The 27,360-nt window shown below is 42.3% G+C and overlaps 4 protein-coding genes across 4 annotated transcripts; all 4 read left to right on the top strand.

The window, feature by feature from the left end:
• Positions 1 to 926: 926 nt before the first annotated feature.
• gatc (glutamyl-tRNA amidotransferase subunit C) lies at positions 927 to 6,791 on the top strand. The gene is made up of 5 exons (XM_079813945.1): positions 927 to 1,255; positions 1,400 to 1,450; positions 5,139 to 5,308; positions 5,578 to 5,681; positions 5,926 to 6,791. Exons 1-5 carry the CDS (start codon positions 1,088 to 1,090, stop codon positions 5,985 to 5,987), a joined length of 555 nt encoding a protein of 184 aa, XP_079670071.1. The 5' UTR covers positions 927 to 1,087; the 3' UTR covers positions 5,988 to 6,791.
• On the top strand, positions 6,537 to 7,734 carry LOC307124602 (ubiquitin-like protein ISG15). Its single transcript, XM_079813946.1, has 2 exons — positions 6,537 to 6,671; positions 6,786 to 7,734. The coding sequence occupies exon 2, from the start codon at positions 6,789 to 6,791 to the stop codon at positions 7,257 to 7,259; it is 471 nt and encodes a 156-aa protein (XP_079670072.1). The 5' UTR covers positions 6,537 to 6,671; positions 6,786 to 6,788; the 3' UTR covers positions 7,260 to 7,734.
• A 2,827-nt stretch (positions 7,735 to 10,561) lies between these two features.
• On the top strand, positions 10,562 to 11,590 carry LOC307125753 (uncharacterized protein). Its single transcript, XM_079815833.1, has 2 exons — positions 10,562 to 10,659; positions 10,776 to 11,590. Exon 2 carries the CDS (start codon positions 10,779 to 10,781, stop codon positions 11,247 to 11,249), a length of 471 nt encoding a protein of 156 aa, XP_079671959.1. The 5' UTR covers positions 10,562 to 10,659; positions 10,776 to 10,778; the 3' UTR covers positions 11,250 to 11,590.
• An 11,206-nt stretch (positions 11,591 to 22,796) lies between these two features.
• LOC307124720 (uncharacterized protein) lies at positions 22,797 to 24,441 on the top strand. Its single transcript, XM_079814146.1, has 2 exons — positions 22,797 to 22,897; positions 23,027 to 24,441. Exon 2 carries the CDS (start codon positions 23,030 to 23,032, stop codon positions 23,498 to 23,500), a length of 471 nt encoding a protein of 156 aa, XP_079670272.1. The 5' UTR covers positions 22,797 to 22,897; positions 23,027 to 23,029; the 3' UTR covers positions 23,501 to 24,441.
• The last annotated feature ends 2,919 nt before the right edge of the window (positions 24,442 to 27,360 follow it).

Below are 27,360 nucleotides of genomic sequence, written 5' to 3'. Positions count from 1 at the left end.
AAGCTGGATTTTCAGCATCATTACTCACATGATCCTTCAGAAATCATTCTAATATGCTGATTTAATGTCAATGATGGAAACAGTTGTGCTGCTTAATATTTTTTTATAGCCTGCTGTGATACTCTTTTCAAGATTATTTGATTAATAAAAAGTTAAAAAGAACAATGTAATAATATTTTACAATATTAGGCTACTGTTTTTTTTTCTAAATTTTTTATTAAATAAATGCAGGCTTGATGAGCATAAGAGAGTTCTTGCAAAAGCAAAAAATAGTATCCAAACTTTTCACACACACACACACACACACACACACACACACACACACACACACATATATATATATATATATATATATATATATATATATATATATATATATAATTTTTTTTTTTTTTTTTTTTTTTTTCATATTGCTTTTTTTTTACATTTTGAGCCCCTGCCCCTGAAGAACTCTCTGCAAGTCCCTGGTATAAGTTACTATAGTAGTGGAATAATGTGGGGAATAGTGAGTGTAAATTATTGGATCGATTTCGAACCTGTGACCTATGATTTATTATTAACATGCAGAATTGTCTGTCGCTAATGTGCTTTGGTCTGAGCGCTGTCATGATGCATGGGCTTACATCCATTTTTGTTGGTTTTGTGGCCAGTTGTCATCATATTCTGAAATTACAGCTATTGTGTGATAATGCAATTCTTTGTTCGATAGTGCTATATAATATATACAATATATTAGTCTTCCATTTATATACATATTATCCTTGAATTGTTTGTTCTTGCTTTTAAAAAACGGAAAATGAAAAATCATTCGCCCGAACAGGGACTTGAACCCTGGACCCTCAGATTAAAAGTCTGATGCTCTACCGACTGAGCTATCCGGGCTCTTACAGCATTTCAAACACATCTCCTTTGAGAAGATACGTCACGAACTTCAAAAACTACGACTTCCGGAAATGTAGATTTTTTTTTTTTGGGTGGTAAGACGTCTGTGGTTAGGAGTCTTTAGCTATACAAACATCATTACTTTCGCGTTTTAGCTGATTTAACGCGCACAGCAACGTGACCGTTTTAGGAACGTGATTTTAACATGTTCTGTAAATGTGCGGCACAAGCTTTAAGGGCGCCGCGGCCTGCGCATCCTCGTTGTGGAGTATTGAAGCTGCCCGTTCTAAGCGTCACTTTATCGGCCAGCAGAACGTCATGGTCACGATGGACATTAAAACGGGAATCAAGTAACTCTGCCTGGGATTCCAAGGTAAAATGTAATTCATTTGCAGACCATTGTGTTGGGATTAATTAATGTTTAAGATAAATGAACCAATTGATACGTGAACAAATATTGAATTTTGAACATATTATGTAATACTTGTATAAACATTGCGCACCCTATTCTACTCAGGTTCCTCAGGTACCCACATGGGAGGCCATAGATGAAAATCAACTTCCACCGGTAATGCCTCTTTTTGCACAGACTACGCAAAAATGTAGCACGTCTGACGCATGAGAAGAACAAGCCCAGTAGCTCACATGAAGATATCAAGCTTTACTTTGATGTTTCTTGAATTTAACAGTAGAGGGCAGCAGACTAACAGTTCAGATCAGAAACTGAGCGGCACTCTATGGCACTCAGTGGTTTTCAATTTTTTTTACCAAGTACCACCTCACAAAATATTTGGCTCTCCAAGTACCACCATAATGACCAACATTAAAAGACAGTAGCGTAGTAGGCCTAACTATTCAGCTACAGCTCTGCACAGTTAAAAAATGAGGCAGTTTATTCCTAATAGGAATATTTTTTTGTTGTCAGCCACTTTAACATTGTAAATACACAGTTTTTACATTAACACTGTACTGTGCTTACATAAAGGTAAATAAAATAATTAAATAATGATTGAATTAAAATGTGTTAATCTAAAAGTTAAATTAAAACTGTAATGTACTTAAATGTAAAACAAAAAAAACTTTACTCAAATAAAGATGAAATTAAAATGTATTGTTTTAACATTCATTTATATTTAAAGTCAAAATTAAATATTTGTTCTGAGTTTGTCACACCACAGAAAAACGTGTTATTAAATGTGTGCAAAATTTAAATTATAAAAAAAAAGGTAAGCAAAATCTTGAAAAAATAAGCAGCATTCTCTGCTCTCAAACACTGTCTGCGCTGAAACCATGCCCACTAGCGGGAAAGCAGCAGTAAGCACACAAGACAACTGGCCACCAGTGGCACGTACTGCAATGATGGCACCAGATGTTGGCGGGACGGGCGGATGAAGTGCTGTGTCGGTCCGGCAGTGGATTATCAGTGAATCCCAGTTGTCTCCGATGAACGTTTGTAAAACTATCCGGTGTAAAACGATCACTGCAGAGGCAGGTGTTGGTGGTGTTCAAGGTAGCTGTTCACAAAACTAATCCACCTCTTCTTGATAACGGCGATTTTGTTTTATAAGCTTTTTATAGGTTTTACAGTTAGGTAATATGCATTTACGTGATGAAGGCATAACTAGCTAGCTAACTGTAGGCTGTATTAACTAACAGTAGTGACAGCAACGCGCGATTGAACCATAGACAGTAAAAGAAATGGACACAGCGACCCCATAGGCTTCGACGGGGAAAATTGAAGTCAGGTAGAAGAAGCACTCACTTCCTGATGGCTGAGCGTACTGCGCAGCCTCAGACTGAGCTTGACGACGTAGATGTGACGTGAGCAACCTGTCTGACAGTGGCAAGTCTTCTAGTAGTTGTGCAACGTAAAATCTGAATCACCGAATCTTGTAGAGACAGAGAGTGAGCAGGAGCAACTTTTGACAGAGTCGCGTGGTTATGACGCAATCGTTAGCCTACTTTTTACAAAAACGGCTTCTACGGGGCGATAGTGTAAGATACAAGGTAATTGAGCCTTTTATACATTGTCGTGTTTGTTTAGAAATAAACAATGGACAAATGGAGTCTTTAAACGCCTCAGATGTAAAGATATTCGCTGTCAAAGTGAGGCCAAAATGAATGGGAGTCAATGGGATGCTAACAGCAGGTGATGGCTTGGTTAGCAATGGCTGCCCCTATGGAAGGTACGCTTTCCGGGAGCTGGATTACCCCCTTGGATTGAACGGGCGACCTGATGCGAATGACGTTAGTTGTTATAGTTTTAGGGGAGGGGCCAGGCTCAGTGTCTCCAGTGCGTCATCAAGCCACCGTTTTAGTACAACGCAGTTCACAGTGTTTGTAACGTGTTTCAGCAATACATTTCTAACATTTATAATGTGTTTAGAATAGAAACAAATTTTAGAATCGCCTTTACAGCGACTTTAATTTAGATTCCTCTGCGTACCACTAGAGGGAGCCTGAGTACCACTAGTGGTACGCGTACCACACTTTGAGAACCACAGGTTTATGCATTTTAAAAAAAACTTTTCGCTTGGACAGCGATTATTATTGTTCTTATATTTAAGTACCTTGTAACAAGTTGTATTTTCAATGACGTTTTAATTCTATGATCAAACCAGTACATCGGGTCTGAGACCTGTGGTTGATCAGGTACATTTCACATATATTATCTGTAACATAAGGCTAAACATTACAATTTAGGCAAGAATATTAAGGCTAATAAAAATCAAAAGTGTATTCCAGACTACTACGAATTAGCATTTAATGTCTATACTTTATCTGACATGATATGAGCAAGTGTTAATCATTGCCTGCATTGCATCTTAATTGTTGATGTGCGAAATATATTCTAAAATTAGTCAAAAAGCTTTGACATATTTAAATCTGCATATTTGTGATATTTTTACCTTTTATAAAGGGCATTTTTTCCCATAATCTTATTAAATATACGCTATGCTTCAGCTTTCATTGTATTTATTTAATTTGATCTAGAAATTAAATTAGAATAAGACACTATAGGGCTGTTACCAATGAAGTTAAATAATTTACACAAAAAAAAATTACAACTGCATTAAATAATGTTATGAGATTGTTTTAAATATGTTTGAATATACAAATAAGAAATGTTGGAAAGATGAAACTAAACCACCAGTAGGTGGCAGCAGGTGACCGTCTTTGAGTCATTCATTCAAACGATTCATTCAAACAGATGATTCATTCAAGATAGGCAGGCCCTGTCCCAAATGGCACCCTAAACCCTCACGTCTTAAACCCGTCTTCCTCTGAGTCCGCACTTTCACGACGTAATGCCGCTTTGACTGCCGAGATGAAGTCCGCTGTGCAACCCGCACCAGTGCGGGCCCGGCAGAAGTGCGCCTCGAGGGCGCATAGCGACTGCAAAGGGGGCGCACGCGAGAACCCTTCTGAGACCTAAAATGACAAATGGGACACCCTACGGTCTCGTGGACTTACGGACACACGCACGCGGCAGCCATTGTTAGTCCACAAGACCGAGAGTGCACATGAAGTGTGCCAGTTGGGACAGGGCCGCAGTCGTTTACGAATAGGTTATTGAGATTCATTCAAAACGCTGAATCATTCAGTAGTAACACTGTTGCTGTGAGATGCGCTGTGGTTCTGCGGTGATCTTTGTTTGGAACTATTGTTGCTGCTGAAATCGAACAAAAACAGTCAATATTGCATCTAAAATGTAAGTGACTTAATGTTAATTAATTGTTTATGGAACTGTCATATGAAATCAGTGTGATTTAGTCGTGATGGTATTCAGGAAAACGGCACTCTTGGTTCTGTGATGCTGCTTAACTGTAGACTATAATGTTATAAATATAAACTCCACAATTTGTAATTTAGCCTTGTTTGCTTGTTAACTGAGTTTCTTTGTATGAGCGGCGCTCATTTGTTGTGATTTCTCCTCGAGAGGCAGCGCGAGCGTCAACAGCACAACATTATGTCAGTTTATTTTATATTATTATTATCCACTATCGATGGCCACTTACACTAAATGAATGCAGAATCATTCTTGCATTTTGGTGATTCCCTAGTTATAATCAGGATACTTGTCCATTAAAGTCGAGCCCTGATGAAATGGTAAAAATCTATTAATATAGTATGAATATTATTTATTAATCATGAGAGCGTTTACAGTCTGATGCTATTTTTCTCATTGCATTTGAAGGACTTTTTTTATTAATTTAATTTAATTTTCCTCAAATAAGTTTAACTTTTCTTTGCAGGCAACAAGTGTCTCACCAGATTTAGTGGACAAGTTGGAGCGATTAGCCCTTGTTGACTTCGGCAGTAAAGAAGGGGTGGACTGTCTGGAGAAAGCGATTCGATTTGCGGATCAACTTCATGTTATCAATACTGACGGTGTAGATCCAATGGATTCAGTTCTAGAAGACAGGTATTCAATAAAGCTCAGATCAACACATAAAAGTTATATAACAGTTTACTAGTTTTCAACTTCCAGTCAGTTTTGACGGGTGAAGTAACGCAAGACCTTTTTTGATGGTGTCTTCTTTGGTTGTCTGATAATATTGTTTAATATGTCAATGCAAAATGATGGTGACAGCCCTGATCTCCCTAACCACTCCAAGTATGTTTGCTCAGTGTCAACATGTCACCATTTTACAGAAGCTAGACTTTTCCTTTGAACTTTCATGTTGTGTACAGAGACCTGTATTTGAGAGCTGATGCTGTAACAGAGGGTGAATGTGCAGAGAAGTTGCTCCAGCTTGCCAAAAACACAGTAGAGGAGTACTTTGTTGCACCTCCAGGTAAAAAAAAGAAAAGAAAACAAGACAGTCTATTCTAACATTTAGTATTTCATTTTGAATGTAATGAATTAACCAGAGATGGAAGAAATTTGTATAAGCCTGAGTTTTGATTCACTGTTTAAATGTCTAACTGTTTGTCCATCTGATTAGAACAAGGTGTCTTGGTTCACTTTATTGCCTTTTTTCTAGTAACTGAATCTGTGTACTACTTATGAATAATCAATCTTTCTTTTTTTTAATGTAGGAAACATCCCACTACCAAAGAGAGAAGAGAGATCTGCTATGCTTAAACACTCAGAATTTTGACTGAAATGTAACACTGACTTTGTGTTATAATAAATATTTATTTAATATATCAATTGTGCTGTGTCTCAGAGTGTGGTAATGTTGCTAACATATTTTATTGAAATTATTAGCAATCCAATAGACATAATAACAATTATGTACAGAATAATAATGTCAAACAAATAACAAATCAAGCACATATAGAAATTATTTAAATAAACTAAAGAACCAATAAGAAGGGCATATAACAGATTATAAATGATCATAATTCGATTAACAAAAATGTGAATGCAATAAAACTAGAAGCATAAACCGAAAACATGTTTAGCAGATATTTAGTTAATGCTGAGAAAGTTGAATTTGTTTTGCCTTTATCACGGGATCGTGGGGAATTCCGTAAATTTATGTAATGAAAGTTACGGGATTTGATTGCTAAACAAGTATTGTTGATTCATCGGATAGGCTATCTGCGCTGAACGTCCTGTCGATACATCAGCGATTTAGTGAGAATGGAAACCGAAAGTGACTGACTAAGTATTCGGAAGCGAAACATTCATTTGTTTGAGGCGGGGCTTTAGTTGATGCTTTTTTATGTGTGTTTATTTATGCCTCGGCTCACTGTGACCAGAGACACGATTTACCAGACTTGCTCAAGAAAGCAATTCAGCGAAAAGCCGTTCAACCGCATTTGCACAACCCAGCTCGGTAAGTCGCATTATTGCCTAAATATTGCGCATTAATATTAACGCTAATCTCCTGTTATAAGTATATGATGTTGTAGTAGTTCTAATACTTTTATATTTTATCTCATGTTGGCAGGAAATGGAACTGATAATAAAACTGTTGAACGGAGATGTGAAGCGGCTGGTGGTGAGCGGTGATGCCACAGTTGGTGAACTCAAGCGGCTCATCTCTCAGCACTTCAATGAACCTCCTTACAAACAGAAGCTTTCCAGCGAAAACGGTCACCGTATCAGCCTTGAGGATGATAATAGAAGCCTCAGCAGTTACGGTTTGTTCTCAGGCTCAGTGGTGATGCTGCTCATCACGAACCCTGCACCTCTCCAAGTGTTCGTCAAGAACCATACGGGCCAGACCAAAACCTATGATGTTGATGTCAATGAGACCGTAGATCAGCTTCAGACGAAGATCTTCCAGAAAGAGAAAGTTCCCAAGGATCAGCAGCTACTGAATTACAGCGGAAGTCCGCTGGAGGCTGGCAAGAAGTTGCAAGACTACGGCATCACATCTAAAAGCACCATTCACATGTCTCTCCGGCTCCGAGGAGGTTAATGAAGGAGATCAGCGCGACCAGGATTCGTTACTGATCCAACTATTTATTAATAAATAAAGACTAAACATGACAAAATATAAAAGTCCTACTGAAAGACACTTTTTAGTCGCTCTAAGAATATTTAAATATAGCCTATATTAGAATACAGTTTTAACTTTACAACATAGGCCTATGTGCTGGCCTTTCCTATGTTGTTAGCTGTGCATTTGCTGAATGAGCACTGTGCTACGTCCGACTGATTTATTTTTGCTTCCTCCGCTTTATTCTAAACTGTTTTAATATATTTTATTTATTTGGTTTATTTTTCTCACCTTTTATTGTTATTTTTATTTCTTTAGATTATTTTAATTCCTTCTACGAAAAGCACTTTGAATTAGCCTACCAGAAATGTGATAAATAAAATTGGCTTGCCATATGAATGTTAGACCCATGCATCATGTTTTTATATTGTAAATAAAGTGTCAATTAAATACCAGTCCTGTGCATTGTGCATGTTTTATCGACTTGGAATATCGTAAACCCAAAACACCAGAGGCCTACTAATCATTTCAAACAAACATTTTCATATTATGGATCACTGGATGTAAATGTTTTATTAATTCAATAGTCTATGCATTTCAATTTTGAATTGAAGCTGTTCGCAAATGTAGGCTATGTTTTTAAATTTTCTTTTTATTTGATCAAAATTATGACATTATGTTCACTTCTCATAAATCCATCTGTCCTCAGACCATAAGTCAATACTTCATATTGAGTAAAACACATTTTTTTTTATTTAAGAAAAACGGCAATATAAATCATTATTTTTTAAAGTATCACTACTTTGTCATGACAGAAAGAATTTAAAACAAAAAAATGGACTGTTTATATACAGCTCTGGAAAAAATTAAGAGACCACTTAACATTGAGAAATCAATGTTAAGTGGTCTCTTAATTTTTTCCAGAGCTGTATATACACTCACCTAAAGGATTATTAGGAACACCTGTTCAATTTCTCATTAATGCAATTATCTAATCAACCAATCACATGGCAGTTGCTTCAATGCATTTAGGGGTGTGGTCCTGGCCAAGACAATCTCCTGAACTCCAAACTGAATGTCAGAATGGGAAAGAAAGGTGATTTAAGCAATTTTGAGTGTGGCATGGTTGTTGGTGCCAGACCGGCCGGTCTGAGTATTTCACAATCTGCTCAGTTACTGGGATTTTCACGCACAACCATTTCTAGAGTTTATAAAGAATGGTGTGAAAAGGGAAAAACATCCAGTATGCGGCAGTCCTGTGGGCGAAAATACCTTGTTGATGCTAGAGGTCAGAGGAGAATGGGCCGACTGATTTAAGCTGATAGAAGAGCAACTTTGATAACCACTCGTTACAACCGAGGTATGCAGCAAAGCATTTGTGAAGCCACAACACGCACAACCTTGAGGCGGATGGGCTACAACAGCAGAAGACCTCACCGGGTACCACTCATCTCCACTACAAATATGAAAAAGAGGCTACAATTTGCTCACCAAAATTGGACAGTTGAAGACTGGAAAAATGTTGCCTGGTCTGATGAGTCTCAATTTCTGTTGAGACATTCAGATGGTAGAGTCAGAATTTGGCGTAAACAGAATGAGAACATGGATCCATCATGCCTGGTTACCACTGTGCAGGCTGGTGGTGGTGGTGTAATGGTGTGGGGGATGTTTTCTTGGCACACTTTAGGCCCCTTAGTGCCAATTGGGCATTGTTTAAATGCCACGGCCTACCTGAGCATTGTTTCTGACCATGTCCATCCCTTAATGACCACCATGTACCCATCCTCTGATGGCTACTTCCAGCAGGATAATGCACCATGTCACAAAGCTCGAATCATTTCAAATTGGTTTCTTGAACATGACAATGAGTTGACTGTACTAAAATGACCCCCACAGTCACCAGATCTCAACCCAATAGAGCACCTTTGGGATGTGGTGGAACGGGAGCTTCGTGCCCTGGATGTGCATCCCACAAATCTCCATCAACTGCAAGATGCTATTCTATCAATATGGGCCAACATTTCTAAAGAATGCTTTCAGCACCTTGTTGAATCAATGCCACGTAGAATTAAGGCAGTTCTGAAGGCGAAAGGGGGTCAAACACAGTATTAGTATGGTGTTCCTAATAATCCTTTAGGTGAGTGTATATGTATATATATATATATATATATATATATATATATATATATATATATATATATATATATATATATATATATATATATATATATATATATATATATATATATATATATATATATATATATATATATATATATATATATATATATATATATATATGGTCTTACTGTGTCCCGGGTATTAATGAAAACACTACTAAAATCAGGAAATTGCAACGTCATGTATCTACACATTGAATAATCCATCCAAAATAATTAATAAATAAACTTTAATACTTCAGTTTTAGCAATGTAGCTGTTTTGACATCAAGTGTCTTAAGAATATTTAGGGAAAAAAAGCTTATCCAAGGCAATAAACACAATACTGCACTATAAATAGACTGTTTAGCACATAAACAAGATTGTCACCTATATGTGTGCCTATTGTGCACTGTATCATGCAAACTTTATGGACCAGGTGTATTTGCCTGCTGTTCTGTATGACGTGCTTCACTTACCTGGATTTCCCCAATCACGTGATCATGTGGAATGCCTTCTCATTCCAATGATCCTTTTCCCTCTTATGTGTAAATGAAACTCAAGTATGAGGACAGTTTAAAAACAACTAACAACTAATATAATTTTTTTATGAAACATCTAAACTATGCACAGTTGTTAATGTAAATTACATTAAACTAATAGGCCCATGCAGCAAACAGAGAATATTCCTTTAGCGTTTCCATATAACCTTTCCAGAATGCCGATGTTGCATAGGTGTTTTTGTAATAACATAAGAAGAACCTATAGCCTACAGAACATTCTCTAATGGTTATAGTTTTTTTTTTTTTTTTACAACCATGAACCTAACCTTTACGGAACGTTTTATCCAAAAAATGTTGGCTAAAGAAAAATATTTATTTGTATAGGCTAATATTTTTTATTTAACTGAATAAATGTTTTTTATATGTAGGCCTAGCCTATATGTGTTATATGTTTGCGCTGAACATCGTGTTGATCAATGATTTCTCAGGACTTAGGCTACATCAGCGATTATGTGAGAATGGAAACAGAAAGTGACAGTAAGTTTTCAGAAACAAAACATTGAGGCGGGGCTTGAGTTGATGCTTTGTATAAATATTCATGCCTCGGCTCACTGTGACCAGAGACACATTGTTTGATTTCTGTGTGAGACTTAATTACAAGACTTATTCAAGCAATTCAGCGAAAGCCGTAGCAGCCTATTTGGACAATCCAGCTCGGTAAGTTGAATAGCCCTATAATGTTATGAAAATATTGCAAGCTAATCTTCAGTTTTAAATAAGTATATGATGTTGTAGTAGTTCTAATACTTTTATATTTAATCTCATGTTGGCAGGAAATGGAACTGATAATAAAACTGTTGAACGGAGATGTGAAGCGGCTGGTGGTGAGCGGTGATGCCACAGTTGGTGAACTCAAGCGGCTCATCTCTCAGCACTTCAATGAACCTCCTTACAAACAGAAGCTTTCCAGCGAAAACGGTCACCGTATCAGCCTTGAGGATGATAACAGAAGCCTCAGCAGTTACGGTTTGCTCTCAGGCTCAGTGGTGATGCTGCTCATCACGAACCCTGCACCTCTCCAAGTGTTCGTCAAGAACGAGAAGGGCCAGACCAAAACCTATGATGTTGATGTCAATGAGACCGTGGATCAGCTCCAGACGAAGATCTTCCAGAAAGAGGGTGTTCCCAAGGATCAGCAGCGACTGATTTACAGCGGCAGACAACTGGAGGCTGGCATGAAGCTGCAAGACTATGGCATCACATCTGGAAGCACCATTCACATGACTCTGTATCTCCGAGGAGGTTAATGAAGGAGATCAGCGCAACCAGGATTCATTACTGATCCAATATGAACTATTTATTAATAAATAAAGACTAAACATGCCAAAATATAAAAGTCCTTTTGAAAGACATTTTTTAGTCACTCTTAAGGTTATATACAGCCTATAAATGTCTGATATTAGAATGTTTTGTTTAAATTGTGATTTAATGTATTCTTGTAATTGAATAGATTGATAAATTATGGAATAAGAATAATACTTTCTCATACAGTTCCAGTTTAAGGTCATAAAATTATGAGCTGGCCTACTCTTTGTTTTTATGAATGTTGTACAATATATTTTTATGTTGTAAATAAAATGTAAATACCAGTCCTGTGCATTGTGCATGTTTTATCAACTTAGTAGGAAGTAACTGGTTAACACAAATCAGCAGTATACTAATAATTTCCATATTATGGATCACTAGATGTAAAATATATGAATCTAATATAAATATATTCGTCTGTATTTTTATTTTGAAATGAATAGGAGCTGATCACAAATGTATGTTCATTAATATTCTTTTTATTTGATCAAAATTATTACTAGATTATCACTTAATACCCATAAAATCATCTGTCACCATAATTCAACACTTCTTATATGTCAAAACCTATTTTAAATGTAAGAAAAACAGCATTATAAATAATTATATTTTAAAGTATCACACTAGCCTACTTTGTCATGACAGAAAGATGTAGTTAAAAATAAAAAGACTAGCTTTTTTTATATAGCCTTTCTGTGCCAGGTATTAAAGGTAGGGTAGGCAATTTTTGGAGAGGCTCAATAGCAAGCTATAGGGGTGTAACGATTCGTTTTAACAATGATTCGATTCGTATCACGATTCGAGGTTGTCGATACGATTCAAGGATGATATTGGTTCATTTAGAACGATACAATCCGAAACGATTCAGTGACTTGAAATCGATTCAGTAACTTTTTAGCCATAAATTGTGTGACTGAAATAAATATCTGGATTCTGCTCAGTGCAGGTGAAGTTTCCTAGATTCCTGTTGTTTCTTGTAAGGGAATCAGGTAAAAATTAATTATGGATATAAACAAACAAGTAAACAACAATTAATGGCAAATGCATTCAAATTTTATTTGAATAAAGTGCAACCAACAGTTTAGGTTGAATTAACAGGATGTTAACCTTTTCTGCTCTCATTTTCATTATTCAATAAATTTTCAATAAAAGCACAGTAAGTGCAACCAACATTTCAACAGTAGGTTAACCTGCTACTTCTGCTTTTGTTTTCCAACATAAAAATATTACAATATTAATATAAAAAATAAAGTGCAACTAACTTCTCGTCGGGTTTAATTAATAGTAGGTTTACCTGCTACTTTTGCTGTTGTTTTTCAACATTAAAATAATATAAATACAATATTAATATCAAAAATAAAGTGCAACCAACATTTCTTCAGGTTGAATAAACTGGCTGAAGCTGCTACTACTCTCAGTTTAATAAACAAAAACAATATTTAACAAAAGATAAATCTAACCAACTACTCTTCAATGACTCTACAGATTTTTTTCCCCAAAATATCAACGGATCTGAGCGCAGAACACTTCTCTGTGCGTTCACTATGTCGCCAGCAGTACTAAAGCTCGCTCTGCTGGCACACTAGTGTCATGAATGGACAGGTAACATTTAGCCAGGGTTGAAAGTACAGGTACAGGTAGTTCTTTCTCCTGGTGGCTTGATCATTTTTCGCTGGTTGGCTTCTCCTCTGCCATCCGCCATGCTATGTTTTGTTTTCTTAGCGCTGCTGCTGGTGCGAGGCGATGATGTCACAGATAGGCAGACTGAATCGAGTAACGTTTGACGCCTTTATTATTAAAAGTGCTATGAAAATACATCCATGTAAAGTCTGACGTGCTTAAATCCAATGCGTTATTTCCTATTATCGATACAATCGATTGATTACCTTTTAAAACGATGTTAGATCGATATATGTCGTCCAGAAGGCCAAGTTGCCGAGCACAGATCGATGTAGTTAGATCGTAGGAAAATAAATCGATACATCGATGTAGTAGATGAATCGTTACACCCCTAGCAAGCTAGCTTTGAAAGCATGAGATCCCACACTCTCTTCAGAGCGCTCTCCAAAGCCAAGCTTTCTTCAAAACACATGCAGGAACGCATACAGCAGAATCTGTAAAGCGTCACGCGATGCAGCGTTAAACTACCTCATGTCTCAAAGCACATTACAATAATAATGAGCATAAACAACTTAAAGAGCACTGACCTGTACCACCTGACTGCTGCAGATTAATTTCGGCGTTGAATTATAATATATTTATTTGTATGCCTGAGAGTTAAATGAAACATGCAAAAACATGCAATTTAGGCTACTTAAAGATTTTTCCCCCTCCCTAAAAATGGTTTAGTCTGATGGTTAATTAGTGAACAGAACCAATCAGACTTGAGGCTGCTCCGAGAACAATTGAAGTTAGAAAAAGTTACAGTGGAAGTGAAACTGACTGAAAATGTGGAGAAAAAATCTGGTACTAGTAACGTCATGAAAAGGAGAGGGAGGCCAGGAAAATGGCTAAATCAGTCTAACATTCTTTAACAAGACAGATTAGTGTATGCACTGGGAGTCAATGTGATGGGGTGCCGTGCCCCGATAGGACACCTAAGACTCCGGTATGGTCACATTTTTGTATACCGCCGATATTTCTAATAATACTGTCAAGAAACGGGAATTCAACTCATTGCTATTGATGGATATATTTATTAGCTTTATTTAATAGCACATTATCTTCATCAAAAATGAAGACAGTGATACAATCAAATGGTTTTATTTTACACTTGACTGCATTCATTTTAATTTCTGAATATTTAACTCACCTGTTAGACATCAGACTGACATTTTATAGACCTATTATTTTGTTAAGGCCTACTTTAAATAAGTTTATTTTATCATTTGACAAATTTCTTGTCTCTTGTTGTTATTTTATTAGTTTGTCTTGCACAATAATAAGTTATATTAATCGCCTAATGCTATTGTTTTGATATAATATTTATAAACAACTTTGCATAAAAAATAAGTAAAATAAATAACGTCTTGGTTACGTATGTAACCCTCGTTCCCTGAAGGAGGGAACGGAGACGCCACGTCGGAGTACCGACGAATAGGAATCTCGCTCGCGAGAGCCAATCTACTTCGAGTGTAACTAAACGAGCCAATGCACATTGGCATGCAATGATTGCACCAGGTGCTCATGCCACGCCGCGCGGGTATAAATGAGACACAGGTGATTGCATCAAATCAGCCTTTTGCTGAGGAGCCGGGTAGGTAGACAGGCACCCCAGCAGGGTACAGAGGACATGGCGACGGGACGTGGCGTCTCCGTTCCCTCCTTCAGGGAACGAGGGTTACATACGTAACCGAGACGTTCCCATTCAGTCGGTCACTCTCGATGCCATGTCGGAGTACCGACGAATAGGAATCCCTACCAAAGCGCCATGGCTTCTGCCCCCATCCAGTGCCCTGTGTGAGCCACCTGAGCTCTCTTACCTGAAGAGACGGGGCTCACACCGGGAAGTCCATCACTGCTGTTCCGCATGACCCGCTCAGTGATTATTGGATAACACTGGGAAAGCGTGCCCTAGAGAAGGGAACGCTGCGGAGCCCACATCGTACCCCGAAGGAGTTATGTGGAGTACAATGCTGAGCCATAGCCCGCAAGGAGAAGGGGGCTCAGTCCCACTGCAGGGAAGGCTCTCCCAAGGGAAAGACACGGGCTTCCCGTAGGAGCGACCGTGGAAGAAATATGGGATCCCCGCAGGGTCACTCATATGGCCCAAGCCCAATACCGGTTCTCAAGGATTCAGCGGCAAGGGGCCTGATGCCAGACGTTCCGCCACGTCCGGCACCGAGGGCGGTGGAGGACTCACAGAGTTTGCTTCTGGAGAATATAAGCGCCGTAGCGCAGCAAGCCGACAAGAGCCGGGGCCTCTCAGTGCTTCTACCCGTTTGAGGTGAGAACACAGGAGGAGACCGGCTCTACACGTAGGCTATAGAATCTAGCGAACGTGTTGGGTGTCGCCCAGCCCGCAGCTCTACAGATGTCTGACAGCGAGGCGCCACGTGCCAGCGCCCAGGAGGATGTAACACTTCTAGTAGAGTGTGCTCGCACCCTGAGCGGACAGGGCACACCTTGTGCTTGGTAAGCCAAGGTGATGGCATCCACTATCCAGTGGGCCATCCTCTGCTTGGAGACAGCCTTTCCCTTCTGCTGGCCTCCGTGACAGACAAAGAGCTGATCTGAGGTTCTGAAGCTTTGAGTTCTATCCACGTAAACCCGCAGAGCGCGGACGGGACAGAGCAAAGCTAGGGCTGGGTCTGCAACCTCCGGGGGCAGCGCTTGCAGGTTCACCACCTGGTCCCTGAAGGGAGTGGTAGGAACCTTGGGCACATAGCCAGGCCGGGGTCTCAACACCACGTGGGTATCACCCGGCCCGAACTCTAGGCACGATTCGTCGACCGAAAATGCCTGCAGGTCCCCTACCCTCTTGATGGAGGCCAATGCAGCCAACAGCGAAGTCTTCATTGACAGAATCTTTAGCTCTGCTGACTGCAAAGGCTCAAATGGGACATTCTGAAGTGCTCGGAGCACCAGAGCAAGATCCCAAGAGGGTATGGAGGGGGGGCGAGGAGGATTTAACCGTCTCGCCCCCCTAAGGAACCTGACGACCAGGTCGTGCTTCCCAACCGTCTTACCTTCTACATGGTCGTGATAGGCGGATATTGCAGCAACATAAACCTTGAGGGTGGAGGGCGACAGCCTACGCTCCAACCCCTGTTGCAGGAAGGAAAGCACAGACGCGATCGAACATCTTCGGGGGTCTTCTCGGCGAGAAGAACACCACTCGACGAACAGGTTCCACTTCAAGGCGTAAGCCTGTCTTGTAGACGGTGCTCGTGCCGAAGTGATGGTGTTAACTACCTCTTGGGGTAAGTCACCTAGAACCTCCGCGTCCCGTCCAGGGGCCAGACATGAAGCTTCCACAGGTCTGGACGCGGGTGCCAAAGGGTGCCCCGTCTCTGAGTCAGAAGGTCCTTCCTCAGAGGAGTCGGCCAAGGAGGGGCTGTCGCGAGGAGCATAAGTTCTGGAAACCAGGTCCGGTTGGGCCAGTACGGCGCCACCAGCAGGACCTGCTCCTCGTCCTCCCTGACCTTGCACAGAGTCTGTGCAAGTAGGCTCACTGGGGGAAACGCATATTTGCGCAGCCCCTGGGGCCAGCTGTGCGCCAGGGCATCCGTGCCGAGTGTACCCTCGGTCAGCGAATAGAACCACTGGCAGTGGGACGTTTCTGGGGAGGCAAACAGGTCGACCTGTGCCACCCCGAACTGTCTCCAAACCAGCTGAACCACCTGGGGGTGGAGTCGCCACTCGCCTGGGAGCGCAGCTCGTGAAAGCTCGTCGGCCACACGGTTGTGCACACCAGGAACATGAATGGCCCGAAGCGACCTCAGACACTTCTGACTCCAGAGGAGGAGATGGCGGGCGAGTTGCGACATGCGACGGGAGCGCAGACCACCTTGTCGGTTGATATACTCAACGGTCGCAGTGTTGTCCGTGCGGACCAGTACATCTTTGCCCCGTAACCACGCTTTGAGGCGGCTCAGAGCAAGATGCACTGCTAGCAACTCGAGGCAATTGATATGCCAATGCAGGTGCGGGCCCGTCCAAACCCCTGACACTGCATGCCCGTTGTACGTGGCTCCCCAGCCCATGGCAGAGGCATCCGTAAAAACCACAGCGTGCCTGGACACCTGTTCCAGGGGCACTCCGGCCCGAAGGAACGAGGGGTCTGACCATGGACTGAAGGACTGGCGGCAGGCCGGTGTGATGCTCACCCGGTGAGTGCTGCGTTGCCACGCCCATCTCGGGACTCGGCCGTGTAGCCAATGCTGAAGCGGTCTCATATGAAGCAGGCCGAGCGGTGTTACTGCCGCAGCGGCCGCCATATGCCCCAGGAGCCTCTGAAACTGTTTCAGTGGAACCGCCATCCTGCCTTGAAACGTGTTCAGGCAGCTCAGCATCGACTGGACACGCTCCTCCGTGAGGCGCGCTGTCTGTTCGACCGAATCCAACTCCATACCGAGAAAAGAGATCCTCTGCACGGGGGCGAGTTTGCTCTTTTCCCAGTTGACCCGAAGACCCATCTGGCTGAGGTGTCTGAGCACCAGGTCCCTGTGTTCGCACAACTGATCCTTGGACTGTGCTAGAATGAGCCAGTCGTCGAGATAGTTGAGGATGCGAACACCCTGTTCTCTCATGGGCACAAGGGCCCCCTCCGTGACTTTCGTGAAGACACGGGGGGACAGGGACAGCCCGAAGGGCAGGACTCTGTACTGATATGCTCGACGCTCGAACGCAAAGCGCAGAAACGGCCTGTGTCGAGGAAGAATCGAGACATGAAAGTACGCATCCTTCAGGTCGATCGCTGCAAACCAATCATGGGGACGGATGCATTCGAAAATGCGTTTCTGCGTGAGCATCTTGAACGGTAGCTTGTGGAGGCTCCGATTCAGGACTCGCAGGTCCAAGATTGGCCGTAACCCACCGGTTTTCTTGGGTACAATGAAGTACGGGCTGTAGAAGCCGGTCTTCATATCGGCTGGAGGGACCGGCTCTATCGCGTCCTTCGCCAGTAGGACAGCGATTTCCGCACGCAGGACATGGGCATCTGCAGCATTCACCGAGGTGAAGCGGACGCCCTTGAACCTGGGGGGGCGCCGGGCGAACTGAATCGCATAGCCGAGCCTGATGGTCCGAATGAGCCAGCGAGACGGACTGGGGAGCTCTAGCCAGGCTCGCAGAGACCGTGCAAGCGGGACCATAGGGACCACCGGCGCACCCACGGTGGGGCAGCGAGGTGGAATACAGGTACCGGGCTGGGGCGGCTGTCTCGTGGAGGCGGCCCGCAGCGAGGTGAGAGTGTGCTGGGCAACACTTACCTGATTCCACAGGTGGGCAGGAGGAACGTGAGGAGGTCGTCCACTGCTGCCCGCTGGCGAAGGGGGAGGATAAGTGTGGTCCGGCGTTTGACCGGCCACAACTCTCCGAGCCCCCTGAGGACCCAGAGATGGAGGAAACTGCTCTTTTATTGAAAATTTGGGTACCGCTGGGGCTGAGCCCAGCGGCGGAACAGAAACAAAACGGAACACAAAATTCTCCTCCCGGCCCTCCTCCGGGGGATGGAGCGGTGCGGTCACCGTCTCCAGAAGAGCAGTCCTCCCCATCTCCGGGTCGCCCGTCTCAGGGCCGCTTGCCCTTGCCCCTGCCTTTGCCACCTCTCTTGGCAGGAGCCTGGACGGGCTGGGCGGCCTGCTTGCGCCCGGCTCCACGACGTCGCTTGGGTGGAGGCTGCTGCTGCGACGCGGGAGCGGAGGCAGACGCAGGCGGCCGCCCTCGGCGACGAGCAGACTGAGGTGCTGCCGGCGGCGGGGTGGAGACAGCAGCTGACCGCCGTGGCAGGATGTGACTGATGGCCTCAGTCTGCTTCTGTGCGGCCGAGAACTGCTGGGCGAAGTTCTGGACCGCGTCGCCGAAGAGGCCGGTCTGGGAGACGGGGGAGTTAAGGAACCTGATCTTGTCGGTCTCCCTCATGTCTGCCAGACACAGCCAGAGATGGCGTTCCTGGACCACCATAGTGGACATCGCACGACCCACGGCCCGCGCCGTAACCTTCGTCGCACGAAGCGCGAGGTCCGTTGCGGTTCTCAGTTCTTGGAGAACTGCGGGATCGTGACCACCCTCGTGCAGGTTCTTCAGTGCCTGGGCCTGATGAACCTGCAACAACGCCATAGCGTGTAAGGCGGAGCCTGCCTCTCCACAAGCCTGGTAGGCCTTTCCGATCAGATCGGACGAGTACCTACAGGCTCGGGAGGGGAGACACGGGTTCCCCCTGGATGTGGAGTTAGGGCACAGTTGCATAGCAACGGCCCGTTCCACGGGAGGAACCTGCGTGTAACCCTTTGCAGGTCCGCCATCGAGGGTGGTGAGGGAGGAGGATCCACTGGGCCGGTTTCGGGCAGTAAAAGGTGCCGTCCACGACCTAGTGAGCTCCTCGTGCACCTCCGGGAAGAAAGGAACCGGGGTGGGGCGCTGAGAACCAGCACGGGCCACCCCGAGAAACCAATCATCCAACCTCGAAGGTTCAGGACACGGTGGAGGGTTCCACACGAGCCCGATCTTCTCGGCGGCCCGGGAAAGCATGGCCATCATCTCCGGATCCGTATCGGGCACAGCGGATCTTCCCGAAGGAGCCCCCTGCGCCGACACGTCATCTCCAGAGAAGTCTGACCCTCCCTCCGATGCAGCGATGGACATCTGATCATCAGGGGGAGCCCCGAAGGATACGGATGGTGCACATCTCGAGGACGGCCCACCACGTTCCGACGGCAGCTCTGCTGGCTGCGGAGTGCGTGAGGGATGAGGGTTCCCCGGGGGTTGGTTCCCTGGGGGAAGCGCGCTCACCGTAACCCTCAAATCACCCGTGCTACTGCCTGAAGTAACCCTCTGTGGAGGGTTAGATCGAGGCAGAGGCACGGGGACTCCACCCCTTGCGAGATGGAGTCTAGACCGCAACTCCGAGATGGTCATGTTCCCGCAGTGAGAACATGAGTCATCCACCAACGCTGCCTCAGCGTGCTGAACGCCCAAACACGAGATACAGCGCTGGTGACCATCCCTTGGTGACAGGAAACCACCGCATCCAGAAACACACAGATAGAATGTCATCTTGAAAAAGACGCAAGCTCTATCTGTGTTTGTTCTTTCAGAAGGACGCTCTCCTTGGTGCTGAAGCACGCAGGGGGCGGGGTCGCGTCGACACAGTCAGGGGGTGGGTGCAGCCTGACGTGCGCGCTCTCTCACACGAAGGCGCTCTCTTACCAGCCATAAGAACGGCTTTTCAGCGCTCTCCACCTAGCGCACCGAACCAGCTGTGAGAACAGCCTTTGTGATTGCTCTAAACAAACAACACAGAGAGATGATCCGAAAACCACGCGACCGCTGCTGTGCCGTCACACCAACACCGACTGAAGAGATCGCTTCCGAAAGGCGGCTTCCGTCTTCAGTCAGGACGGCTCCGAAGCAAAAGGTTGATTTGATGCAATCACCTGTGTCTCATTTATACCCGCGCGGCGTGGCATGAGCACCTGGTGCAATCATTGCATGCCAATGTGCATTGGCTCGTTTAGTTACACTCGAAGTAGATTGGCTCTCGCGAGCGAGATTCCTATTCGTCGGTACTCCGACGTGGCGTCGAGAGTGACCGACTGAATGGGAACCTTTATTTGCATTTATTTATTTGTCTGTTAGAAATCCTTAATAGGTGCATGGCACCAGTTGTGGGCCTCCACGCCTCTATCTTACCCTCACCGTATATGATATGAGTGGAGGGCATTGGGGGCCCACATTTTTCAGGGGGCCCAGAATTCCCTAGCTACGGCCCTGGTTGCGGTGCCTGGCCTCTGTGACTGTCGTCTGTCTAACTGCATAGCATGAAACACGCTGATGACGTGTGATGTCTGCGTGAGCAGGGTGAGTGGAGGTACGAAAAGACATACGTTGACAGGAAGGTAGGACATTGAACCTTTTGGACAGAATTTGGACTAACATTTTATGGTCCTACGCCTTCCCCATATGATACATATAAATACATTTAGACCAATTAACTTGTGATGAACTTGTGACTAAGTGATTATTAGGGTGTGAAGACACTTTAAACCAGCATAACAAAAAAAAATTCTGGAACAAATTCACTTTAAAATGAATATTTTCCCTGATATTTTACTCACCCCCATCTCATACAAAATGTTCATGTCTTTCTTTCTTCAGTCAAATTCTTTTTTTCTTTTTTTCTTTTTTTTTGAGGTAAACATTCCAGGATTTTTCTTCACATAATGGTTTTCAATTGCAACCAAAATGTTGAAGGTCCAAATCAATGCAGTTTCAAAGGTCTTCGAATGGCTTCAGATGCTCTGCGCGATCCCAGACGAGGAATAGGGTCTCATCTAGCGAAACGATCGGTCATTTAAAAATAAATAAATATACTTTTTAACCTAAATTGCTAATCTTGCGCTGCTCTACGATGTGCTAGTGATTGCGTAATCACGTCGAAAACGTCACACTAGACGTAGACAGAAGTACCGCCCCAAGCGACCGTGCGAGGACTAATACCAACTCTCTTTACCAAAAAACACTTCATCTTCAACTTCAAAATCATCTGACATTGTTTTACCTTTTTTTTTTTTTGCTAAAGAGCATTTGTATTAGTCTTCACATGTGCATTTTGTAAACACGGGGCGGTACTTCTGCCTACGTCTAGCGTGACGTTTTCGACGTTATTGCGCAATCACTAGCACGATGCAGAGCAGTGCAAGATGAGCAATTTAGGTGAAAAAGTATATATATTTTAATTTTTTTAATGACCGATCGTTTCGCTATAAGACCCTATTCCTCATCTGGGATCGCGCAGAGCGTCTAAAGCCATTCAAAGACCTATGAAAATGCATTGATTTGAACCATCAACATTTTGGCTGCAACCGAAAACCATTATGTGAAGAAAAATCCTGGAATGTTTCCCTCAAAAAAACTTAATTTCTTTTCGACTGAAGATAGAAAGATATGAACATCTTTTATGAGATGGGGGTAAGTAAAATATCAGGGAATTTTCATTTTGAAGTGAACTAATCCTTTAATGAAAACACTTCTAAAATCAGGAAATGTCAATGTCATGGTCTCTATATATGTTGAATAATCCATCCAAAATAATTTATAAATAAACTTTAATACTTCAGTTTTAGCCATGTACTGCGCCATCAAGCGTCTAAAGAATATTTAGGGAAAAAAAGCTTATCCAAGGCAATAAACACAATACTGCACTATAAATAGACTGTTAAACAAGATTGTCACCTTTCAGGTGTGCCTATTGTGCACTGTATCATGCAGTGAAGGCAAGAACAGAAAACGGCAAACTTTATGGACCAGGTTTATTTGCCTTCTGTTCTGTATGACGTGCGTCACTTACCTGGATTTCCCCAATCACGTGATCATGTGGAATGCCTTCTCATTCCAATGATCCTCTTATGTCTAAATGAAACTCAAGTAGAGGACTGTTTAAAAAACGTACATTTATGTTGATTTATTTGTATATACATTTTTATGTTTATGAAACATCTACGTTGATAAACCATGCACTGTTGTTAATGTAGATTAGGCTACTTTAGACAAATAACCAGAACGTTCTGTGAACCAAACATTGTCGGATAAAGGAAACGAGATTTATTTAGATATAAGGCTAATCATTATATAAATTAAACTGAATAAATGTGTTGTATAGCCTATATTGTTTGTTTGCGCTGAACATCGTGTTGATCAATGTCAGGACTACGTCAGCGATTAAGTGAGAATGGAAACAGAAAGTGACAGTAAGTTTTCAGAAACGAAACATTGAGGCGGGGCTTGAGTTGATGCTTCGTATAAATATTCATGCTTCGGCTCACTGTGACCAGAGACACATTGTTTGATTTCGGTGTGAGACTTGCAAGACTTATTCAAGAAACAATTCAGCGAAAGCCGTAGCAGCCTATTTGGATAACTCAACTCGGTAAGTCTAATTAAATTGCCTATTATGAAAATATTGCACATTAGGCATTCTCCAGTTTTAAATAGGTAGGCTATAGGCTATGATGTTGTAGTAGTTCTAATACTTTTATATTTAATCTCATGTTGGCAGGAAATGGAACTGATAATAAAACTGTTGAACGGAGATGTGAAGCGGCTGGTGGTGAGCGGTGATGCCACAGTTGGTGAACTCAAGCGGCTCATCTCTCAGCACTTCAATGAACCTCCTTACAAACAGAAGCTTTCCAGCGAAAACGGTCACCGTATCAGCCTTGAGGATGATAACAGAAGCCTCAGCAGTTACGGTTTGTTCTCAGGCTCAGTGGTGATGCTGCTCATCACGAACCCTGCACCTCTCCAAGTGTTCGTCAAGAACGAGAAGGGCCAGACCAAAACCTATGATGTTGATGTCAATGAGACCGTAGATCAGCTCCAGACGAAGATCTTCCAGAAAGAGGGTGTTCCCAAGGATCAGCAGCGACTGATTTACAGCGGTAGGCAACTGGAGGCTGGCATGAAGCTGCAAGACTACGGCATCACATCTGGAAGCACCATTCACATGACTCTGCGTCTCCGAGGAGGTTAATCGGTTAGAATGTGTGCACAAAACAGTGCTGTTGTCGTTTATTGTGTTAAATTATGTAAATGCTGTAAATGATAGGCCTACTTAAGTTGACGATGTAACGTATGGATTGTGTTACAACGTCATGTCTTAAGAACTGTAATGTACTTCCAGAGTATTTATCTTTTTATAATTTATTAATAATTATTTTTGATTCATTTTAAATGATTAGAACTCATTTTGAGGCTACTTTGTAAGTTTGCTGAGGCCCCGGCTGAGTCTACATGAAGAAAAAAAACCCCACACACATAGGCTTATATTACGCTAAATATATAACATGCCAATATCCTGAAATACACTTTTAGATAAGATTATTTATAGCCTATAAATGTACCTACATAGGCCTAATATGTATGTCTGATATCCGAATATTTAGTGTAAATTGTGATTTAATGTATGTAATTGAATAATATGGAATTAGATTAGTCATTTCTCATACAGCAGTTTGGTCATATGTGCTGGAATACCCTTTGTTGTTATCAATGTTGTAGGCTACAATATATTTTTATGTTGTAAATAAAATGTAAATACCAGTCCTGTGCATTGTGGATGTTTTATAGACTTATGGAGTTACTGGTAAAGAGTTTCTCTTTGTGAGCTTTGATTAGAGGTGGCTGAAATGCAACTTTACGCACAACTGCCAGCCTGCATGAGAGGTTCTTGAGACAGCAGCAGCTCCAAATACCTGTTTGTAGGGTTTCCATTTAACTATTTAAATGTAGTAATAGTTCAAACTATTTAACAAACCTGTCTCAGATTAATGACTGATACCAGTTATCCAAAAAGATAAGAAGAAATAAAGCAATCACTTTCTTTGAAAAACTAAAATCAGAATGTTTATCACTGACATGTCACTTGCGTAATAATTTGGAACACTGTGTAAATAAACTTTAATACTTCAGTTTTAGCCATGTCCCTGTTTTGACATCAAAAGTGTCTTAAGAACATTTAGATAAAAGCTTATGCCAGTCAATAAACACAATACCGCACTATAAATAGACTGTTTAACACATAAACTAGATTGTCACCTATCAGGTGTGCCTATTGTGCACTGTATCATGCAGTGAAGGCAAGAACAGAAAACGGTAAACTTTATGGACCAGGTGTATTTGTGCTTCAATTACCTGGATTTCCCCAATCACGTGATCATGTGGAATGCCTTCTCATTCCAAAGATCTCTGTTTTCCTCTTATGTGTAAATGAAACTCTCAAGTAGACGACTGTTTAAAAAAAAACTAAAAAACATTCATGTTTGTTTACTTTTATATTAATTGTTGAATAGTTTATGTCGATGAGACTGTAGATCAGCTCCAGACTAAGATCTTCCACAAAGAGAGAGTTCCCAAGGATCAGCAGCGACTGATTTACAGCGGCAGACAACTGGAGGTTGGCATAAAGCTGCAAGATGGCATCGAATCACCATTCTTAAAAAGCACCATTCACATGACCCTGCGTCTCAGAGGATGACGAAGATCAGCGCAACCAGGATTCATTATTTATAACTAAAGACTAAACATGCCACAATATAAAAGTCCTGAAAGACATTTTCACTTTCAAGATTTATAGCCTATATGTACTTAACATGTCTGATATTAGAATTTTTCATTCACAGTTTTTTACAATCGCTATGACAATTTTTTCAATACTTTTAACAAATGTCCTAAACTCTTAACGCAGTTAGCACAACATCTGTCTGTGTAGGCTATACAATTAACACATTTATTGTTGCTTTTAAACAAAATGCATACAGTTAACACAAATTTAAAATGCTTGAACTTATTTTACACACAAGCTCAACCAAGACCAAAACACTGGATTTTTACTGCCAAATTTACCAATGCTTTAACACTGTATGTCAGAAGAGATAACATCATGTTCTAAACATATCCTTATAGGCTAAAGTCAAGGTAAACAGCTGTTTATATTGTGAATTGAAACACAAATATATCCCCTGTATTTTATTCCATTGGTACTGAGAAACAGCCGATTGAAGTTATGCAAATATATAAATCACAGCTGATTCCCATCTAGGAATTGTTCAGGTGTTGATGTTCTTTCAATCACATGACCATATGGTATATAGTAAAAGAGGGCCTATTTGGGCTGATCTTGTGTGAAAAAGGAACAATATAGAGCAACACAAAGAAAGTAAGCAAAAATAGGGAGAGGAAGGTGAGAACCAGGACAAGGGCAAGGGAGAATTTCTGCAGCAAAAGAAACAAAATGCATGCATTTACTAAACCAAACAAAACAAAAATGTGGAGAGTCTTCAAAATACACACAATCTATGATCAATAAAATATACTGTCTGTTGTATAAGGGCAGACCTGACACATAAAATAATGCAGTTTCTGTAATTCCATCTAGTGTTTTTATGACATTGCGCTGTGATTGACTAAATGTTCCTGTTGGAAGAGAACATGTGTTAGTGTTTTGGTAGAAAAAGTGTTAGTGTATCATTGTATTTTGAAAATTAGTGTTGGAGTTTAGTTTACAATGTGTGATTCTGAGCATGAAATTAACCGTTTTGGCAATTGTGTGATGTAGGTGTGATAGTGTGTCAACAGTTTAGGAAAATTGTTGAAAGTATTGCAAAAATGGTCATAGCTATCGTAAAAAACTGTAAATTGTGATTTAACGTATTTATGTAATTGAATAGAGCTTCGACCTCCATTGTCAATGCGGCTGCTCGGAGCTGTGGCCGTAAGGTCTCCGGTGCTTGTCGAGGCGGCAATCCCCGAACCCGGTGGTGGACACTGGAAGTAAGGGATGCTGTCAAGCTGAAGAAGGAGTCCTATCGGGCCTGGCTGGCTTGTGGGACTCCGGAGGCAGCTGACAGGTACCGGCAGGCCAAGCGGACTGCAGCCCGGGTAGTCGTGGAGGCAAAAAAATCGGGCCTTCGGTGAGGCCATGGAGAAAGATGGTTGGCCTCGAAGAGATTCTGGCAAACCGTTTGAGGCCTCAGGAGGGGGAAGCAGTGCCCTACCAACACTGTTTACAGTGGAGATGGGCACCTGTTGACCTCAACTGGGGATATCGTTGGGCGGTGGAACGAATACTTTGAGGATCTCCTCAATCCCACTGACATGTCTTCCATTGAGGAAGCAGTGGCTGAGGACTCAGAGGTGGACTCGTCCATCACCCGGGCTGAAGTCATCGAGGCAGTGAATGAGAGTGGAATCATGGAACTTGTCGTCATACTGATGGATCTAATAATGTTTATGGGGAAATAATGTTTATGGATGAGTGAACGCATTCATGTTTTTTAACATGGCTGTTGTATGAAGCAGGGCGCGATTACTAATAATGCGTCCTTCACGTGCTATCGGAAATTTGATAATTCCGACTTCTGAAGTCGTGATTACGAGCTCATTGCATTCAAGTTTCAAAATGTGAGGGCGTTCATGTGCAATTTTTACCAAGGAAACTCGTATTTACCATAATTCCATACTGATGATATTCTAATATTTCATTGTGTTGAGATACATAACATTGATTCGTTTAATGTACATTTGCTCACCTGTCTAATAAAGCACATGCAAGAACAGCATCTCTGTCAAGTCGAAGTTCGTTGCGAAGCTCTCGCCATCTCGAAAACGCCACGTTGATATTCGTCCTCTTTGGATTTCTCCTTTTGTTCCAAAGTCTGCTGGCCATGGTCTGAACGAAACTACAATAGCGTGCCGCTAGACGTTACGCAGTTGCCCACGTCTGTTGCCATGGTTTCTACGGCAGTAAAAGCGGAAATCAAGGGTAACACGGGTATGACGCTATTGACAGGCGACTCCCTCACATGTCCCGGTTCCTTGGGTACAATCGCAATT

This window comes from Gobio gobio (assembly GCF_949357685.1).
Source record: "Gobio gobio genome assembly, chromosome: 4".
NCBI lineage: Eukaryota > Metazoa > Chordata > Actinopteri > Cypriniformes > Gobionidae > Gobio > Gobio gobio.
The sequence above is the reverse complement of the archived record's forward strand: the minus strand, read 5'-3'. Positions and strand labels throughout refer to the sequence as shown.